Source organism: Pristiophorus japonicus, chromosome 4 (assembly GCF_044704955.1).
Source record: "Pristiophorus japonicus isolate sPriJap1 chromosome 4, sPriJap1.hap1, whole genome shotgun sequence".
NCBI classification, from domain to species: domain Eukaryota; kingdom Metazoa; phylum Chordata; class Chondrichthyes; family Pristiophoridae; genus Pristiophorus; species Pristiophorus japonicus.
In genome coordinates this window covers 177,745,044-177,761,210 of record NC_091980.1, presented here as the reverse complement: position 1 = coordinate 177,761,210, position 16,167 = coordinate 177,745,044, and the positions used below count along the sequence as shown (strand labels likewise).

At 46.7% G+C, this 16,167-nt stretch overlaps 1 protein-coding gene across 1 annotated transcript in view; it reads left to right on the top strand.

The window, feature by feature from the left end:
• LOC139263178 (pleckstrin homology domain-containing family G member 3-like) overlaps positions 1–16,167 on the top strand; it is a 221,497-nt gene that overhangs the window by 186,665 nt on the left and 18,665 nt on the right. Inside the window, exons 12-17 of the mRNA XM_070878852.1 lie at positions 271–357; positions 2,614–2,647; positions 4,322–4,423; positions 5,521–5,559; positions 7,706–7,716; positions 11,660–11,998. Coding sequence (XP_070734953.1) covers positions 271–357; positions 2,614–2,647; positions 4,322–4,423; positions 5,521–5,559; positions 7,706–7,716; positions 11,660–11,998 — 612 coding nt within the window. The remainder of the gene's footprint in view (positions 1–270; positions 358–2,613; positions 2,648–4,321; positions 4,424–5,520; positions 5,560–7,705; positions 7,717–11,659; positions 11,999–16,167) is intronic.

Here is a 16,167-nt window from a genome sequence, read left to right as displayed (position 1 = left end):
CAGCACTGCACTGGAGTGTCAGCCTGGATTTTGTGCTCAAATCTCTGGATTGAGACTTGGACCCAAGACCTTCTGACACACAGGCTTTGACAAGGGATTGTCAGTTGATTATACCTTGTCTGACTAAGTTTATTTAAACAATGGGCTTATTGTCACTTTTAAGGAAACATTTCATGAAAGCCAATGTAGTGCCTTGTCCTGGAGTGTTCCGTCAGCATTCCTCAATGTCTCTACACCTCAGCGACTCTCTGACTTTCTGATCTTTCACAGGCAAAGACAGTAGAGGAGAAGCGTCTCTGGACTCATCATATAAAGAGGCTGATTCTAGAGAATCATCACGCCATCATTCCACAGAAGGTGAGCTGCTGTTTGAATCTTAACGGACATCATGGTCATTGCAGGGCAGTATTTAATACCAGGTCTATCATGGTCATTACAGGGCAGTATTTAATATCAGGTCTATCACGGTCATTACAGGACAGTATTTAATACCAGGTCTATCACAATCATTGCAGGGCAGTATTTAATACCAATCTATCATGGTCATTATGGGGCAGTATTTAACACCAGGTCTATCATGGTCATTATGGGGCAGTATTTAACACCAGGTCTATCATGGTCATTATGGGGCAATATTTAACACCAGGTCTATCATGGTCATTATGGGGCAGTATTTAGCACCAGGTCTATCATGGTTATTATGGGGCAGTATTTAACACCAGGTCTATCATGGTCATTACAGGGCAGCATCACAGTCATTCATAGAATCATAGAAATTTACAGCACGGAAGGAGGCCATTTCGGCCCATTGTGTCCGAGCTATCCAGTCTCATCCCATTTTCCAGCTCTTGGTCTGTAGCCCTGCAGATTACGGCACTTACTTTCCACATCTAAGTACTTTTTAAATGTCGTGAGGGTTTCTGCCTCTACCACCCTTTCAGGTAGTAAGGTCCTTCCTATCCACTCTATCCAGGCCCCTCTAACTTTATACCCCTCAATAAGGTCTCCCCTCAGCCTCCTCTGTCTCAAAGAAAACAAACCCAACCTATCCAATCTTTCCTCATAGCTAAAATTCTCCAGTCTAGGCAACATCCTTGTAAATCTCCTCTGTATCCTCTAGTGCAATCACTTCTGTCCTGTAATGTGGTGACCAGAACTGCATGCAGTACTCCAGCTATGGCCTAACTAATGTTTTATACAGTTCAAGCATAACCTCCCTGCTCTTGTATTCTATGCCTCAGCCAATAAAGGCAAGTATTCCATATGCCTTCTTAACCACCTTATCTACCTGTCCGACCTTCAGGGATCTGTGGACATGCACTCTATGATCCCTCTGTTCCTCTACACTTCTTAGTGTGCTACCATTTAATGTGTATTACAGAGCAGTATTTAATACCAGGATGTCTATCATGATCATTACAGGGCAGTATTTAATACCAGGTCCATTACAGTCATTACAGGGCAGTATTTAATACCAGGTTTATCATGGTCATTACAGGACAGTATTTAATACCAGGTCTATCATGGTCATTACAGGACCGTATTTAATACCAGGTCTATCATGGTCATTACAGGACAGTATTTAATACCAGGTCCATTACGGTCATTACAGGGCAGTATTTAGTACCAGGTCTATCAAGGTCATTACAGGACAGTATTTAATACCAGGTCCATTACGGTCATTACAGGGCAGTATTTAATACCAGGTCTATCATGGTCATTACAGGACAGTATTTAATACCAGGTCCATTACGGTCATTACAGGGCAGTATTTAGTACCAGGTCTATCATGGTCATTATAGGACAGTATTTAATACCAGGTCCATCGTAGTAGAGCAATATTTGGATGTTTGTCCCGAGAGTTAAATAGGTTTATTTGCATTATTGTGTCTTTAGATGGAGTGGGTCACCTCAATCCTCCTCACTTCTACACTATGGCTCCAAATTCATTTAAGACTGCTAGGCTCTCTTCTGAAGGGAATCAGATGCGACAGTGGGATAGCATGTTGCCCTTTCACCTCTGCAATCTGCATTCCAACCCCACCCAGATGTTTTCAGGATGAAAGTATTCTCTCAGATGGTGGCTGGATGCTGCTGTGGATAACCAAGCTGCCGTTTCACCCAGCGATCATTGGTGCCAATTCCCTCCGACTCGCCTCCCGACCCCGCCCCCCCGACCCCACCCGACTCGCCTCCCTGACCCGACCCCGCCCGACTCGCCCCCCCCCGACCCCGACTTCATCCCACCCCACTCCCACTCGACTCATCCCACCCCCACCCCGACCCAAATTTGATCTCCTCTCCAAATCAATCCAACAGCTCCAACCCAATCCAGACTGTTGGGTGAAGAGCTTCCCTCTGTTGGGGTCTTGCTGGTGCAGTGCCTTCAACCACAGAAGCAACATGGTTCTGGCCACATGACCTGGATTCTGTATTGCCACTTACCTGTGCTTATGTAATATAGTGCTTGGTATAATAAGCAGTTGGCCAAGAAGCCAGCTATCCTTGGTCTGCATTGGGTGGTGGTGGTAGAATATCTTTTTCTTCCTTACCTGTGTGTAGATATTCTCCTCTTGGTTTGAAGTATCTTGACATTTTGTTCTTTCCTTTCAGGCCAAGGAAGCCATCTTGGAAATGGATTCTTACTGTAAGTAATATATTTTCGAACTAACAAAATACCATAATGCTTTGAGATTCCATTGGAAATCTAGATTTTCTTTAAACTATGTTCACCTTATCAAAATAAAAAGCTTGGGAGAGCAGGGCCTGAATGGTTTTGATATCCCTGGGGCGTGAGTTTGAATATATTCCAGACAGGTGTGGTGATAGCTCTTCTCTCTACTGAGTGTCAGTCCGTAATGAGGTTTGGATGCACTCCCAGCAGGTAGAAGTCTCCAGTATAAAACTGCCCAAAATTTGGCACAGCGTGGTCCATTACATTTAGAGCAGCCACAAGGATACCTAGTGGAGGACAGGAGAAGGCCTGCCTCGTGCAGCAGGAGGTGTTGGGGCTGAGGCTAGTTGTTGGGGTAGAGTAGAGAGAGTTTTTGCTCTACAGCTGATGTGGGAACATGTGGCAGAACGATTAAAGAGTGCTCCAATAGAAAGAAGAAATACTTGGATTTCTATAGCGCCTTTCACGACCACCGGACGTCTCAAAGCGCTTTACAGCCAATGAAGTACTTTTGGAGTGTACTCACTGTTGTAATGTAGTAAACACGGCAGCCAATTTGCGCACAGCAAGCTCCCACAAACAGCAATGTGATAATGACCACATAATCTGTTTTTGTTATTTTGATTGAGGGATAAATATTGGCCAGGACACCGGGGATAACTTCCCTGCTCTTCTTTGAAATAGTGGCAGGGGATCTTTTACATCCACCTGAGAGAGCAGGCAGGGCCTCGGTTTAATGTCTCATCTGAAAGACAGCATCTCCGACAGTGCAGCACTCCCTCAGTACTGCACTGGAGCATCAGCCTAGATTTTTTTTTTTGTGCGCAAGTTTCTGGAGTGGGATTTGAACCCACAAGCTTCTGACTCGGGAGGCGCGGGTGCTACCCACTGAGCCACAGCTGACACAATGCCCACCCCTGCCCATGGATGGGCTGCCTGCATGCGACAAGCTCAGGACAACTTCCACCAAGAGCTTGGTCCCTCGGTAGACCCAGCTTCTCTTTAAAAGACGATCCCCACATGAGCCAATTGTTTCCTATTTTTAGGATTCTGAAGGGACTAGATAATGTCGACCATGACAAGCTGTTTCACCTTGTCCAGGACAGTAGATCCAGAGGACAAGGCCTGCACTTGAAGGCGGGTAAATTCAAAACTAATCTGCATAAACAATATTTCAACGAGTGGTTAATTTAATAAACGGACTCCCGAGGGAGATGGTGGAAGCAATTAGCATTGATTCACTCAAGTGCAAATTAGATCGGTTTCTTTCAGAATATAACATTTTGGGATACAGTATGTGAGTAATTTGAGACATGACGTGTGGTAAGTGCAGCAGGCCTGGGAGGAGCAGGTGACTTTGGACCTATGGTTCCCACCACTGGCTTTTCCTCACCTCCTGTCTGGGTCTGTTGTGGACTGATCGATAGAGATTGATTACTGGGATTGGTCAACAACAGCTTTTTTGTTGCATCAGGCGCCTACCAGGATGGTACAAGGTGAACTAGATAGACGTTGGCCGTTTTCGTGCCGAGCAATTCCTATGTTCCTAAATACTGATGGTTCTGCTTGTTCCTCGTCTATGTATCTTGGTTACAACCCGATGACTGATAGGTAATTGATTGCTCTTCCTGCTGTGATCCTTTCTAGATCCTTCCAAGTACCGCTACAGCCCGGAGCGATTGAAAAAGTCTTTGTCCACTCAGTCGACAGAGGAATTTTTGAGCTGCCGCAGGGGCCGCAGGCAGTCTGGTAAGGTCTAGTCTGGAGCCAAACAAGCGAAAGGTGAACACACGGACCAGGAAGAACCCCTCCCACTGACCTTAATTCAACCCCATTTGACCCATAGACTGGGCTAGACTGAGTTCGTTGACCTTAGCGAGAGTGGCGATAGGGGAGGTACAGCTGGGTGAGCGAAAGGGAAATTACCCAGGACAGCAGGGACCAAAGACCACCTGAGGCTGTCGGCCCGCGCGGGTAGGCCTGAGGCTGTCGGCCCGCGCGGGTAGGCCGAGGTGCATGTGCTTCTGAGGAGCAAGGGCCAGACAAGTTCTCAGAATATTTTCCCAGACTAGAAAGGCTGGTGCCTCCGGAGGCAACGCTTCCAATGCTGCCAGAACCCTGCCTTGTCCAAAGGCGTGTGCTGAAAACCCCCTCAGCACCTCAGAAGCAGCAGCATCTCCTCATTTATTTTACAGCCCTGCTGTCAAACTTGGGGGCTGTAACATAACTGGACAGTATTTATAGAATAGTTCCCTTCCTCTTGATTTTCCACGCTGCATGCGAGGAACAGGTGGCACATTCGTATTGCAAAGGGAGCTGCACTCCACAGACTTTGGACAACAATAATTTGCATTTATGTAACGCCTTTAACGTAATAACGCGTCCCAAGATGCTTCACAGGAGCGTAATCAGACAAAATATGACACCGAGCCACATGAGATATTAGGACACATGACCAAAAGCTTAGGTAGGTTTTAAGGAGCGTCTTAAAGGAAGAGAAAGAAGTGAAGTGGGTTAGGGAGGGAATTGCAGAGCTCGGGGCCGCCAAAGATGGGACGAAGGAAGTGGGGGGTGCACAAGAGGCCAGAATTGGGAAGATGCAGATCTGAAAGTGTTGTAGGGCTGGAAGTGTTTTTCTTTTAAGTGAGAGCCCTGCAAACCCATTGTGCTACAAACGTCAGCAATCCTGAGCCAAGGGAACATGAAACAACTGCTAATGCAGCTCGTGAGTGCTCTGACCTGGAGGCTCCACACCAGGCCAGATGAAAGGAATGCAAGGGTCTGGCCCCATTAATTTGTACGGTAATCATCTGCCTTTGACTTCCTCTTTGTTCTTTTTCTCACAGAGCCAGCAAAACAGATCCTGAAATCTCTCGTCCAGAGCGGTGAGTGAATTTGCACCGGAGAAGAATAATTGCCCAGTTTCTCCACGTTACAACACTCCTGCTCCCTGCGGTTCGCTCCCAAAGGTGCCGCCCCTCGAGGAGGAATAGCTCCTCTGATGCGGGCAGTACTTAACCAAGTGGCCATTCTTCATTTCTGAGCACCGCACCGCTCCCCGGCAAGAGTGTGTTGGCAAGGGTATTCAACCACAGGCGTCTTCACGGCCAAACCTGTAATCCACACACACATACAGAGCATAGGAACAGGAGGAGGCCATTCAGCCCCTCGAGACTGTTCCGTCATTCAATTAGATCATGGCTGATCTGTATCTTAACTCTTATCAAAAGTAATCTATAGTGTCTGACACAGAATAGATTTCACCCCTCACACTCCTCTCTGTTCCATGAAGGTGTTGACCCATCACTGTGTAACAGTTCCTTAGTCACTTCTGGTAACTCAACCCACTGGAATCAAAGCCTGTGAATATCAACGGACTATTTGACTGTGAGGGGAGCACAGACAGCCAATGTGGCCCTCAGCGGCATTTATCCGTCGGATGAGCTTGATGGACTCTAAAGAAAGAAAGGCAGCCAATTTGCGCACAGCAAGGTCCCACAAACAGCCATGTGATAATGACCAGATCGTCTGTTTTAGCGATGCTGGTTGAGGGATAAATATTGGACACTGGGGAGAACTTCCCTACTCTTTTTCGAATAGTGCTGTGGGATGGCACCTCTTACAGTGCAGCACTCCCTCAGTACTGCACTGGAGTGTCAGCCTAGACTTTGTGCTCCATTCACAGGAGTGGGGCTTGAACCCATGATCTTCTGAATCATAGGCCTTCACTTCCGTTCCGGAATGTTTTTCTGCCCTTGCCCTGAATTCACGCACCCTCTATTTGAGGCTTGAGGTACTAGATCGGGGTCTGGAATGGGAGGTCTGGCTGAGTCCCTTCAGCTTCCAGTGGGTGCTGATGTTCGTGGTTAGTGCCTGGGCTGAGAGAACACGGACTGGGACTCGAGCCTGGGATCTTCCATTCCGACTGCTTAGTTTCACATTGGGCCATGGCTCGGTGGGTAACACTCTCGCCTCTGAGTCAGAAGGTTGTGGGTTCAAGTCCCACTCCAGAGACCAGGCTGACATTCCCAGTGCAGTACTGAGTGAGTGCTGCACTGTCGATGGTGCCGTCCTTCAAATGAGACATGAAACCACGGACAAAATATTCCCACTGCTCTATTCCAAAGAAGTGCAGGGGAATTCTCTCCAGTGTCTTGGGCAATATTTATCCCTCAACCAACATCACTAAAAAATAGATTAGCTGGTCATTATCGCATGTTTGCTGTTTGTGGGAGCTTGCTGTACGCAAATTGACTGCCACATTCCCTTCATGACAAGTGACTACACTTGAAAAAGTACTTAATTGGCTGTAAAGCACTTTGGAGCATCCTGAGAAAGGCGCAATTTAAATGCAAGTCCGTTCTTTCTTCCTTAACAAGTAATCGTTTACTCCCATCCCTTAGTTCCACGCTTCCCCTCCATCTATTCCATTGCAAGACACACTGTCTTCCAGCTGAGAGAGTGGGCAGCAGTCTCTCCTGGCTGTGCAACTCGAATAGGACACTTGTACCCTCTACAGTTCCCTCTCTCCTTGCTGAGCAAGCCTCACTCCCAGTTTAAGAGTGAGCTGAAATTGCCCCCTGACGGAAACGGGTCGCACCTACCCTGTTTCAGCTGTTTTTACTGGTGTGGTGGATGTGGTGGCCTCTTGAGCGAAAGGGGGGTGCCAGGCTGCCTATTGGTGGCCCAGCTGAACACGGGGGCATAATTGTCGGGCCGACATGGCATTCGACCGACAAAAAAAATAAGATGGCGGCCACGGCAGTGTCGGTGGTACGTACTTAGGATGGATCAGAAGCAGCGGAGCGGTAATGGGGGGGAGCAGATTACCACAGGAGCGGAATTTTCAAAATGGCAGCCATTCCACGAAAAATCGGCGGCCATTCCACTCCGCAGCGTGGTCGCCGATTTTCGATGGTAACAGGCCTTAAGGGAAGGGGCAATTTTGACTCCATGATGTCTAACATTCTCTCTCTCTCTTTTTTCCCGCACTCCTTTCTTTTGACGTGATGGCCCCCTTGAACTCCACAGTTACTCTAAAGGTAAGACCAACATCTCCTTTAATCGAATTGTAACCCTTGTTTTTTTTTTTAAAAACTGAGTCTGTCACATCTAATGGATAATTTCCACAATAATTGAAACCTTCGTCACTCCTCCTCATCTTCTCGCATAGGAGTCAGACGCCTAGCCGGTCCATGACTCCTAAGCTGCCCTTCAGAGTTCAGACCTAGACGGGGGAGTACCTTGGAAGTATTCAACCTTGGAAGTATTCAACCGTGGAATGCATCGTGGACAACCTCTATGTGCCCACAGGCCATCTGACGGTGATGAGGAGCGGGGACACTCGGCTTATGTTCCACGCCCCACCCTCTCCCACTGCCGGCCTTCCTAACTGAGGCACGCCGAGCCCAACGGGAGCACTGCCACATTGGCCTTTGGCTGACGTCGGCCCAACTTAGCGCTGAGTGGAGCTCGACCAGAGCTCGCCCATGCCCTAAATAACTTCACTGAGTTATCAGGGGGCGCCTGGGCCTGAACCACATCCTGACTGTTTGACTGAGGTGATCAGAAAACTGTTTTTGCTGGAAAGATATTGTGGCGTCTTCTACAAGTCTTTTCCCACCCACCCCGTACACTGTTCATTAGTGAGGGAACCAAACTCTCTCCGGTTTTAAGCAACAGACCAAAGAATGGGTCGCACTTGGAGCTAGAGCTGGCACCGTTTGGCCAGGTTACGTGGCACGCCAGTGCCTCTCAATGCCTCCACCCACATGATCATCGGGTGAGCACTTGCCACAAGGGTTCAACCCATTAAGCTCCAGTCTACGGCAGACGTTTGTGTTGGGTTTTTATTAATTTTATGCTAAATCCATGCACAGTCGATGTTGTGGGTGACTAATTGGATCCGCCCAGTTAGCAAAGTCTAAGCGAAACATCCAGCAGATCTCTGCAGGGAAACTTGATAACAGGCCAAAGTTTGACCCTGACTTGGGATAATTCAGCTCCTCTACGAATCCTGTGGGGTGGATGTTGACTCCCCTCGCCAGGTGTTAACGGGGGCAATGGCCTCAAACTGGGGTCAGCGACCTTACAGCCCCGTCGTCACTGGCGATGCGGCCAGCTCCATTTTGAAAAAGGCCTCTCGCCAGGTGTCCAAAGCATCCGCCTGTTTCAGGCTGTAGGCCCCTTTTATTATGGCAATCGGGGTCCGACCACGTAAATGGGACCCCGATCGCCATTTTAGGTATGAACTGCTCAGAGCCTGAATTGTGCTCACACCGACCAGCCCTACGGGCGATGGAACCAAAGATGTAACCAAAGCTAAGTGTCAAATTAGTTTGTGGGCTCTGGAGGAGCTGGAGTAAGAAATATGAGCCTCTGCTGCACTACCTCTGTGATCGTAATCCCCCCCCCCGCCCTCTGCTACTCTCCCCTCTGCCCTCTGCCCTTACCACTTATTATGCTGGCAGCTGGCTCGGCCCAATTTTCAAGCGAGCTGCCCCGGGAGGCCTGTTTGGCTCCCCGCAGCTCGCCTAACGATTGTAAATTCGGCCGGGGTGTTAAAATGGCGGGGGCCCCTTTGCTGCTAGAACAGGCAGCTGACCAGTGCGCACCACTGCTCAATCGCTATGTATCTGAACACGAGAGGGGCTGGTATTTGACAGCACATCAAGCTGGTCATGTCTTTTACCTCGAGTTCTGTATGATGTAGCGTGTGAGCGAGCGATCTATGATTGGCGTTGCCCTGTCCATTTTCGAGCATTTAGAAGCCTAATCCCATCAGCCACTCTGCTGGGATTCTAGTTTGGAACAGCTTGGAAAAGTCCAGGACTTGGATGTGCTGGGCCCCAACCTCAGTTGGGAATTCCTGCTTGGTCGATGGGATGAGATTAGGGGCACAGACCCTATACACCGGGAGTTACTGCTTCCCCAGCCTATGACTGGCCTGGGGTTGGGTTTGAGGCCTTTATTCCCAGTGACACTGACCTCCAGAAAGGCGAAGGTGCGACCTACTCTTTGCGAGGGAAGGAAGTCCAAGCCAGGTAAGCTGCCTGAACCCCTGAAGATTAGATCATTAATTTTCTCAATAAATTTTATGCATCAGCCTTCTTACACAGGGGGCCGGGGGCATTGCATGGGGTCTCTGAGGGAGGGCAGACCTAGCCATCCCACCACTCTCAATAAGGGCCAAGCAAAGGTGTCCAGCAGCAGGAGTCAGCACCAGGGTGTGCCCCTCATGGTGTGTGGCCCACCAGCCCCATGAAAATGAGATACTTTCTCACTAACCCCACAAACTCCAATGGGGTCAATGCTAGAGGGTTCCAGCTAGCAAAATGTTGGTATAACTCCTGCCCATTTACATAGGCAAGCCCTCACTCCTTATGAACCACAGCGTGGCCTTGTGTGAGGAGTAATCTGGGCTAGCTGGCTGAAAGACAAAGAGTGAACACTCAATACGATGTATTGGAAATACATGGGATCTCCAAATACGCTCTCTGACTAATGGGCAAGTAACATCAACAAATCATATATATCAGGCTAAAAATCACAAACAGATTTACTCAAATAAGATTATTGGGTGCTTATTGCTGATAAAAGCTGGTGTAACTCGACCTCTTTTTCAAAACAAAAACAGTCAAGAATCTGTACTACTTTAAGCAACCATGTCTTCGATTATATGCTTTTATGTGAGGCAGACAACTCCTAGATCCTTTATTAACTTCTGCCTGTACATCAATATAGCCAGAAGAGAATTAGTGAACTAGCAAAAGCAGGTCATGCTGCTCGTCCTGTATTTCAGGTAACCTCTGGCAACAGTATTGTCAATGAAGACAGATTTCAAATATACTCTCCCTGTCCCGCAACCCGCAGAAGCCTGAGCCAGCCATTCAACCACTGGCAAAACAGCTGTGAACCTGATATACAAGACCATGTGCTTAGATGGATATCACAGCTCCAGTCTCTTCAGAGCTCTGGTATAAAACAAGGGAAATTTAAGAAGATCACAGGATAACTATGCTTATTATTTGTTTATGTCATCCATGTGGGCCGTAATTATTTATACTTTTTTCAAATATTCGTTCTCGGGCTATGGGCATCGTTGGCAAGGAAATGGTTTGATACAACTGAGCAGCTTGCTATGCCATTTCAGAGGGCAGTTAAGAGTCAACCATATTGGTGTGGGACTGGAGTCACATGTAGGCCAGATGGGATAAGAATGGCATTTATTGCTCATATTTCGTTGCCCTTGAGATAGTGGTCAATATTAATAAATAAATAAAATAAATAAAAGATTTGCATTTATATAGTGCCTTTCACAACCTCAGGCCATCTCAAAATGCTTCACAGCCAATGAAGTACTTTTGAAATGTAGTCACTATTGAAGTGTAGGAAACGTGGCAGCCAATTTGTGCACAGCAAGGTCACAAAAATGTGATGATGACCAGATAATCTCTCTTAGTGATGTTGGTTGTAGGATAAAGATTGACCAGGACACCAAGTCTCTGAGGTGGGACTTGAACCCACAATCTTCTGTTGAGAAGAGAGTGTTACCCACACAGCCACGGCTGACACACAGGATGAGAACACCTCCAACTGCCCATTTTTGGCTCTGTCTTTCACATTTCCTTAAGTGGAATTAAAGACATCTAAGAAAGACAGCAACCCAAAGTCAAACTGTTTATACAGGTGCGAACTCAACGTCTGGGTGATATTCTATCTAGATTGGCTGCTTCCAAGCACCAACCAATTTATGGTGGCCATATTCTGGCCCAACTACCTAAAATATTGCGTAGGCATGCTTATAATATTAAATAGGACTGAGCTATCACAAGCACACATAAGAGAAAAATCTGTCTAAACTTTGCCAATGATTGTCCACAGTAGATGGTCATTTTTGGAAGGAGTCAGTGAGTGTCTATAAGATATAGAATGGCTTGGCACACATTTGTCCTAATGACTAAATCATTTGACCCCTTCAAACAGCACGCAGGCAGTGATGGAGAGCTTCTGGGCAATAAGGACTCCCTGAATAATTCTATATCGGGTGTCAGTACTCTGGGGTCTAGTGCAAGCGAGCCTGAGGGCGAGAGGCATGACAATGAGGATGACCTAACCCATAGCAAAGACTCCTTGGACCTCCTGAATGCAAGTGACTCGGATGAAACGGCGAGAGGTACTGAGCTTGTCCAAGGAGGCGTGGAGCCAGAAGAGGAATTAATGATAGAGGGCGACCAGGTAGCCGATTTTGCCAGTTCACTGCTGGCTGCCATCTCCTGTTGGCACTATAGAGCCAGGGCTTTGCTTTCTGCTAAGTTCTCCATGGTGAGCGCCTCTATTTCTGACTCTCTCTCTCTCTGTTCGCCTTCGCATGGAAAGAGGCTTGGCCGCCTGCTCCGCTGGTTTGAACCAGCTCAAAGTGGCTGCACCACTAACTTTTTAACACCTGCCATTTGTGTTTGCTACCGCTATCCCAGCATGCTCTGGGGCTCTGATTGCTTTGACGAGGAATGCATTGGATCATTCAGCAGAATTGCATGCCTGGATACCTTAATCAGTAGATGCCAATAACCCGTGAACGGATGATAGAAGCTGATTCAGTTGACTGATTATGAATATATGTTGTCATTAGGGCCTGAAACCAGGTCTGGTCATGTGATATTGCTTCTTTGGGTTTGCTGGTTTATTTTTTACTCAATCCAGGTCAATCACAATCAACAGGAAAGGCAAGTATAACTGTATAGGGTATTGGTGAGGCTGCACCTGGAGTACTGCATGCAGTTTTGGTCACCTTACTTAAGAAAGGATATACTAGCTTTGGAGGGGGTACAGAGATGATTCACTAGGCTGATTCCGGAGATGAGGGGGTTACCTTATGATGATAGATTGAATGGACTGGGTCTTTACTCATTAGAGTTCAGAAGGATGAGGGGGGATCTTATAGAAACATTTAAAATAATGAAAGGGATAGACAAGATAGAGGCAGAAAAGTTATTTCCACTGGTCGGGGAGACTAGAACTAGGGGGCACAGCCTCAAAATACGGGGGAGCCAATTTAAAACCGAGTTGAGAAGGAATTTCTTCTCCCAGAGGGTTGTGAATCTGTGGAATTCTCTGCCCAAGGAAGCAGTTGAGGCTAGCTCATTGAATTCAAATCACAGATAGATAGATTTTTAACCAATAAGGGAATTAAGGGTTACGGGGAGCGGGCGGGTAAGTGGAGCTGAGTCCACGGCCAGATCAGCCATGATCTTGTTGAATGGCGGAGCAGGCTCGAGGGGCTAGATGGCCTACTCCTGTTTCTAATTCTTATGTTCTTATATTCTTATGTTCTGATGTCCTCACATTTGGGTATCAATTCAGTGTTTGGTCAGGGGGCTGAATGAATCAGAAAACATTATTTTACTCCTGGTTCAAAGCTAGCCCAGACTCAGATAGTTGGCTCTTCTCTCTGCTGGCTCTGGGTGTTCTATGTGAGGTGAGCATGGGCAGTTTCAACCCAGTTGTCAGTAGGCTTAACTCTGTGGCACCAATCTGACTGTAATTTGGCATATGTTGACACTGATGCATCATTTTAACTCAGAGACCACAAGGGTAGCTACAGTAGAGAATCAAAATGTTAGCCTGTGTAGTAAATCAGCCATTTTAAGGGGTTAAGGCATATTGTTGGGACAATATTGTTGGGACAGGCAGCATTTACTCTGAATATAACTAGTACTGCACCTGACTGGGAAGTGTTTGATGGAACAGTGTATAGGGAGCTTTATCCTGTATCAAACCCATGCTGTACCTGTTCTGGGAGTGTTTGATGGGACAGTGTAGAGGGAGTTTTACCCTGTATCTAACCCATGCTGTACCTGCTCTGGGAGTGTTTGATGGGACAGTGTAGAGGGAGTTTTACCCTGTATCTAACCCATGCTGTACCTGCCCTGGGAGTGTTTGATGGGACAGTGTAGAGGGAACTTTACCGTGTATCTAACCCATGCTGTACCTGCCCTGGGAGTGTTTGATCGGACAGTATAGAGGGAACTTTACCGTGTATCTAACCCGTGTTGTACCTGCCCTGGGAGTGCTTGGTGCAGCAGTGTAAAATTAGCTTTACTCTGCATCTAACTTGGGACGTACTTGTCCTGTGAGTGCTTGATGCTTACACTGGGTACCTAAAATGGTGACACCTTCCAATCCACAGCAGTGGCATTCCTTACATTAGTAAGTACAGTACTCCACCATCAATTGTTGTGCCAATCGGCAGAGGAGTCTGTCTGGACAAGGCTGGGAGAAGTTGTTTGATGGTAAAAAGTTTAGCATTTGAAGTTCTGACTTTTTGGATTTGGATTCCAGTAGAGTTACGCAATGGATTGATATAGATTCTGTGCCTATCTGGGTGAGGAATGGACCACTTTTTGATTCTGAGCACCATGTGTTGGCATCAAACACTTCAGGTCAGGTGTAGCCCAGTTAGGTGAAGAGTAAAGCCCCCCCCACCCCAACCCCATGCTCCAACAAAGAGCTTCCTCCTTCCCCCCCCCCCCCGCAAACCTCAAGCGTCCACCCCAACTCACGGGAGTGACTTCTTCCCATTCGGGCACCAGCTTGTGGCTCGAGATTCCCAAATTGGCGCCAAATTGGAGGTGGCATTGTGCTATGGCCCATACCATAAACAACTTGTATTATATAGCGCCTTTAACGTAGTGAAATGTCCCAAGGCGCTTCACAGGAGTATTATGCAATAAAAATTTGACACCAAGCCGCATTAGTAGAAATTAGCTCAGGTCAAAGAGGTAGGTTTTAAGGAGTGTCTTGCAGGAGGATAGAGAGGTTTAGGGAAGGAATTCCAGAGCTTGGGGCCCAGGCAACAGAAGGCACAGCCACCAATGGTTGAGCGATTACAATCAGGGATGCTCAGGAGGGCAGAATTAGAGGATGTAGACTGCCTAAACTCATTTGGTGTAAGACAGTGTCTTTTATTTCATCAGTGTGGACTAGATATGAAGCCAGGATCCAGAGGTGAGTCTTTAGAGAGGGTACAATGCAGATTGACTGGGTTGCTGACTGGTATGGGGAAATATAAATATGTGCCTTCTGTTGCCTGGACCCCAAGCTCTGGAACTCCCTCCCTAAACCTCTCCACTCTCTACCTCTCTTTCCTCCTTCAAGATGCTCCTTAAAATCTAACCGACTGCACCACCTGGACCCCCAGTAATAAAACCTATTTTCAAATACATAGAAGTCACAACACAGAAACCGACTATTCACCCAATCAGTCCGTGTCAGCGTTTACCCCCATTCAACCAAATAGTCCTAATCACTTTTACCCACCCTGTTCCCATATCCTGTCATTGCCCTAGCCAATCAAATCTTGAATGTTAATGTTGTTTCTGCCTCAATCATTAACCCTGGAAGTGAATTCTGCAGCTACAGAACTCTTTGTGAAGAAGTTTCTCTTGCCCTTCTCTTATATTTAATCTTGTATCAGTGGCTTCTCATTCTCGCCCCATTAACTAATTAAAGCAGTTTGCTTCCATCTACCCTGTCCCATCCTTTCCTAATTGTAATTCTTCTATCGTATCTCCCTGCAATCTGCATTGTTCTAATGAAAAAAGCCCCAATTTTTTGAAGTCTTCTTTCATATTTGTACTTCCCCATACCAGGCAGCATCCCAGTCAATCTGCATTGTACCTCTCTAAAGGTTCAGTATCCTTCCTACAGTGTGGAGCCCAATACTGCACACTGTACTCGAACTGAGATTTATATAGGCTCATCTCGGCTTTTATATTCTATACTTCTTGTGATAAAACCTAGAATTTCATTAGCTTTTTTTTTTTACAGCCTTATCAACCTGAGGCACTGCCTTTAATGTCCTGTCAACCTGAACCCCCAAATCTCTCTCCTGTGCCAGAACACCAAACTTGCTCTCATTCAGGGTACAATTACTGCTGCTATTGTTTTTACCAAATACATCACCTCGCATTTATTGCCGTTGAATTCCATCTGCCACTTTTAAGCATATTCCTCCTTCGTCAAAATTAACCTATTGCAATTTCCTTTGGTCTTCTAAAGAATTAACAAAACCACCTATTTTGATATCATCTGTAAATTTCAACTCTGTTCTGTCTCGGCCTCTATCCAAATCATTGACCTACATAGAGAATAGAACCTTGCAGGACACCACTACCACTTCCAACCACTCTGGATAAACTACCTTATCTCCTACTTTCTATTTACTCCCTTCTAACCAAATTTTAATCCAGTTTGCTATCCTCCCCCCTCATTCCACAACCCTTAAGCTACTCTAATGATCTCCCATTTGGAATGTACTTTCGTAATCTTTTGTTAAAAGCATCCCATTGTTGCGCTACAGTTCGATGTAGCAATTTCTTCTTCCACCTCACTTCAACTGGGTGTTTCCACGCCTAGTTTTTGTACCGGCCTGTTCCCTTTCTATTTAGATCTTAAACCTTGTCATACTGGTTTAGTTAGTTAGGTTTCATTAG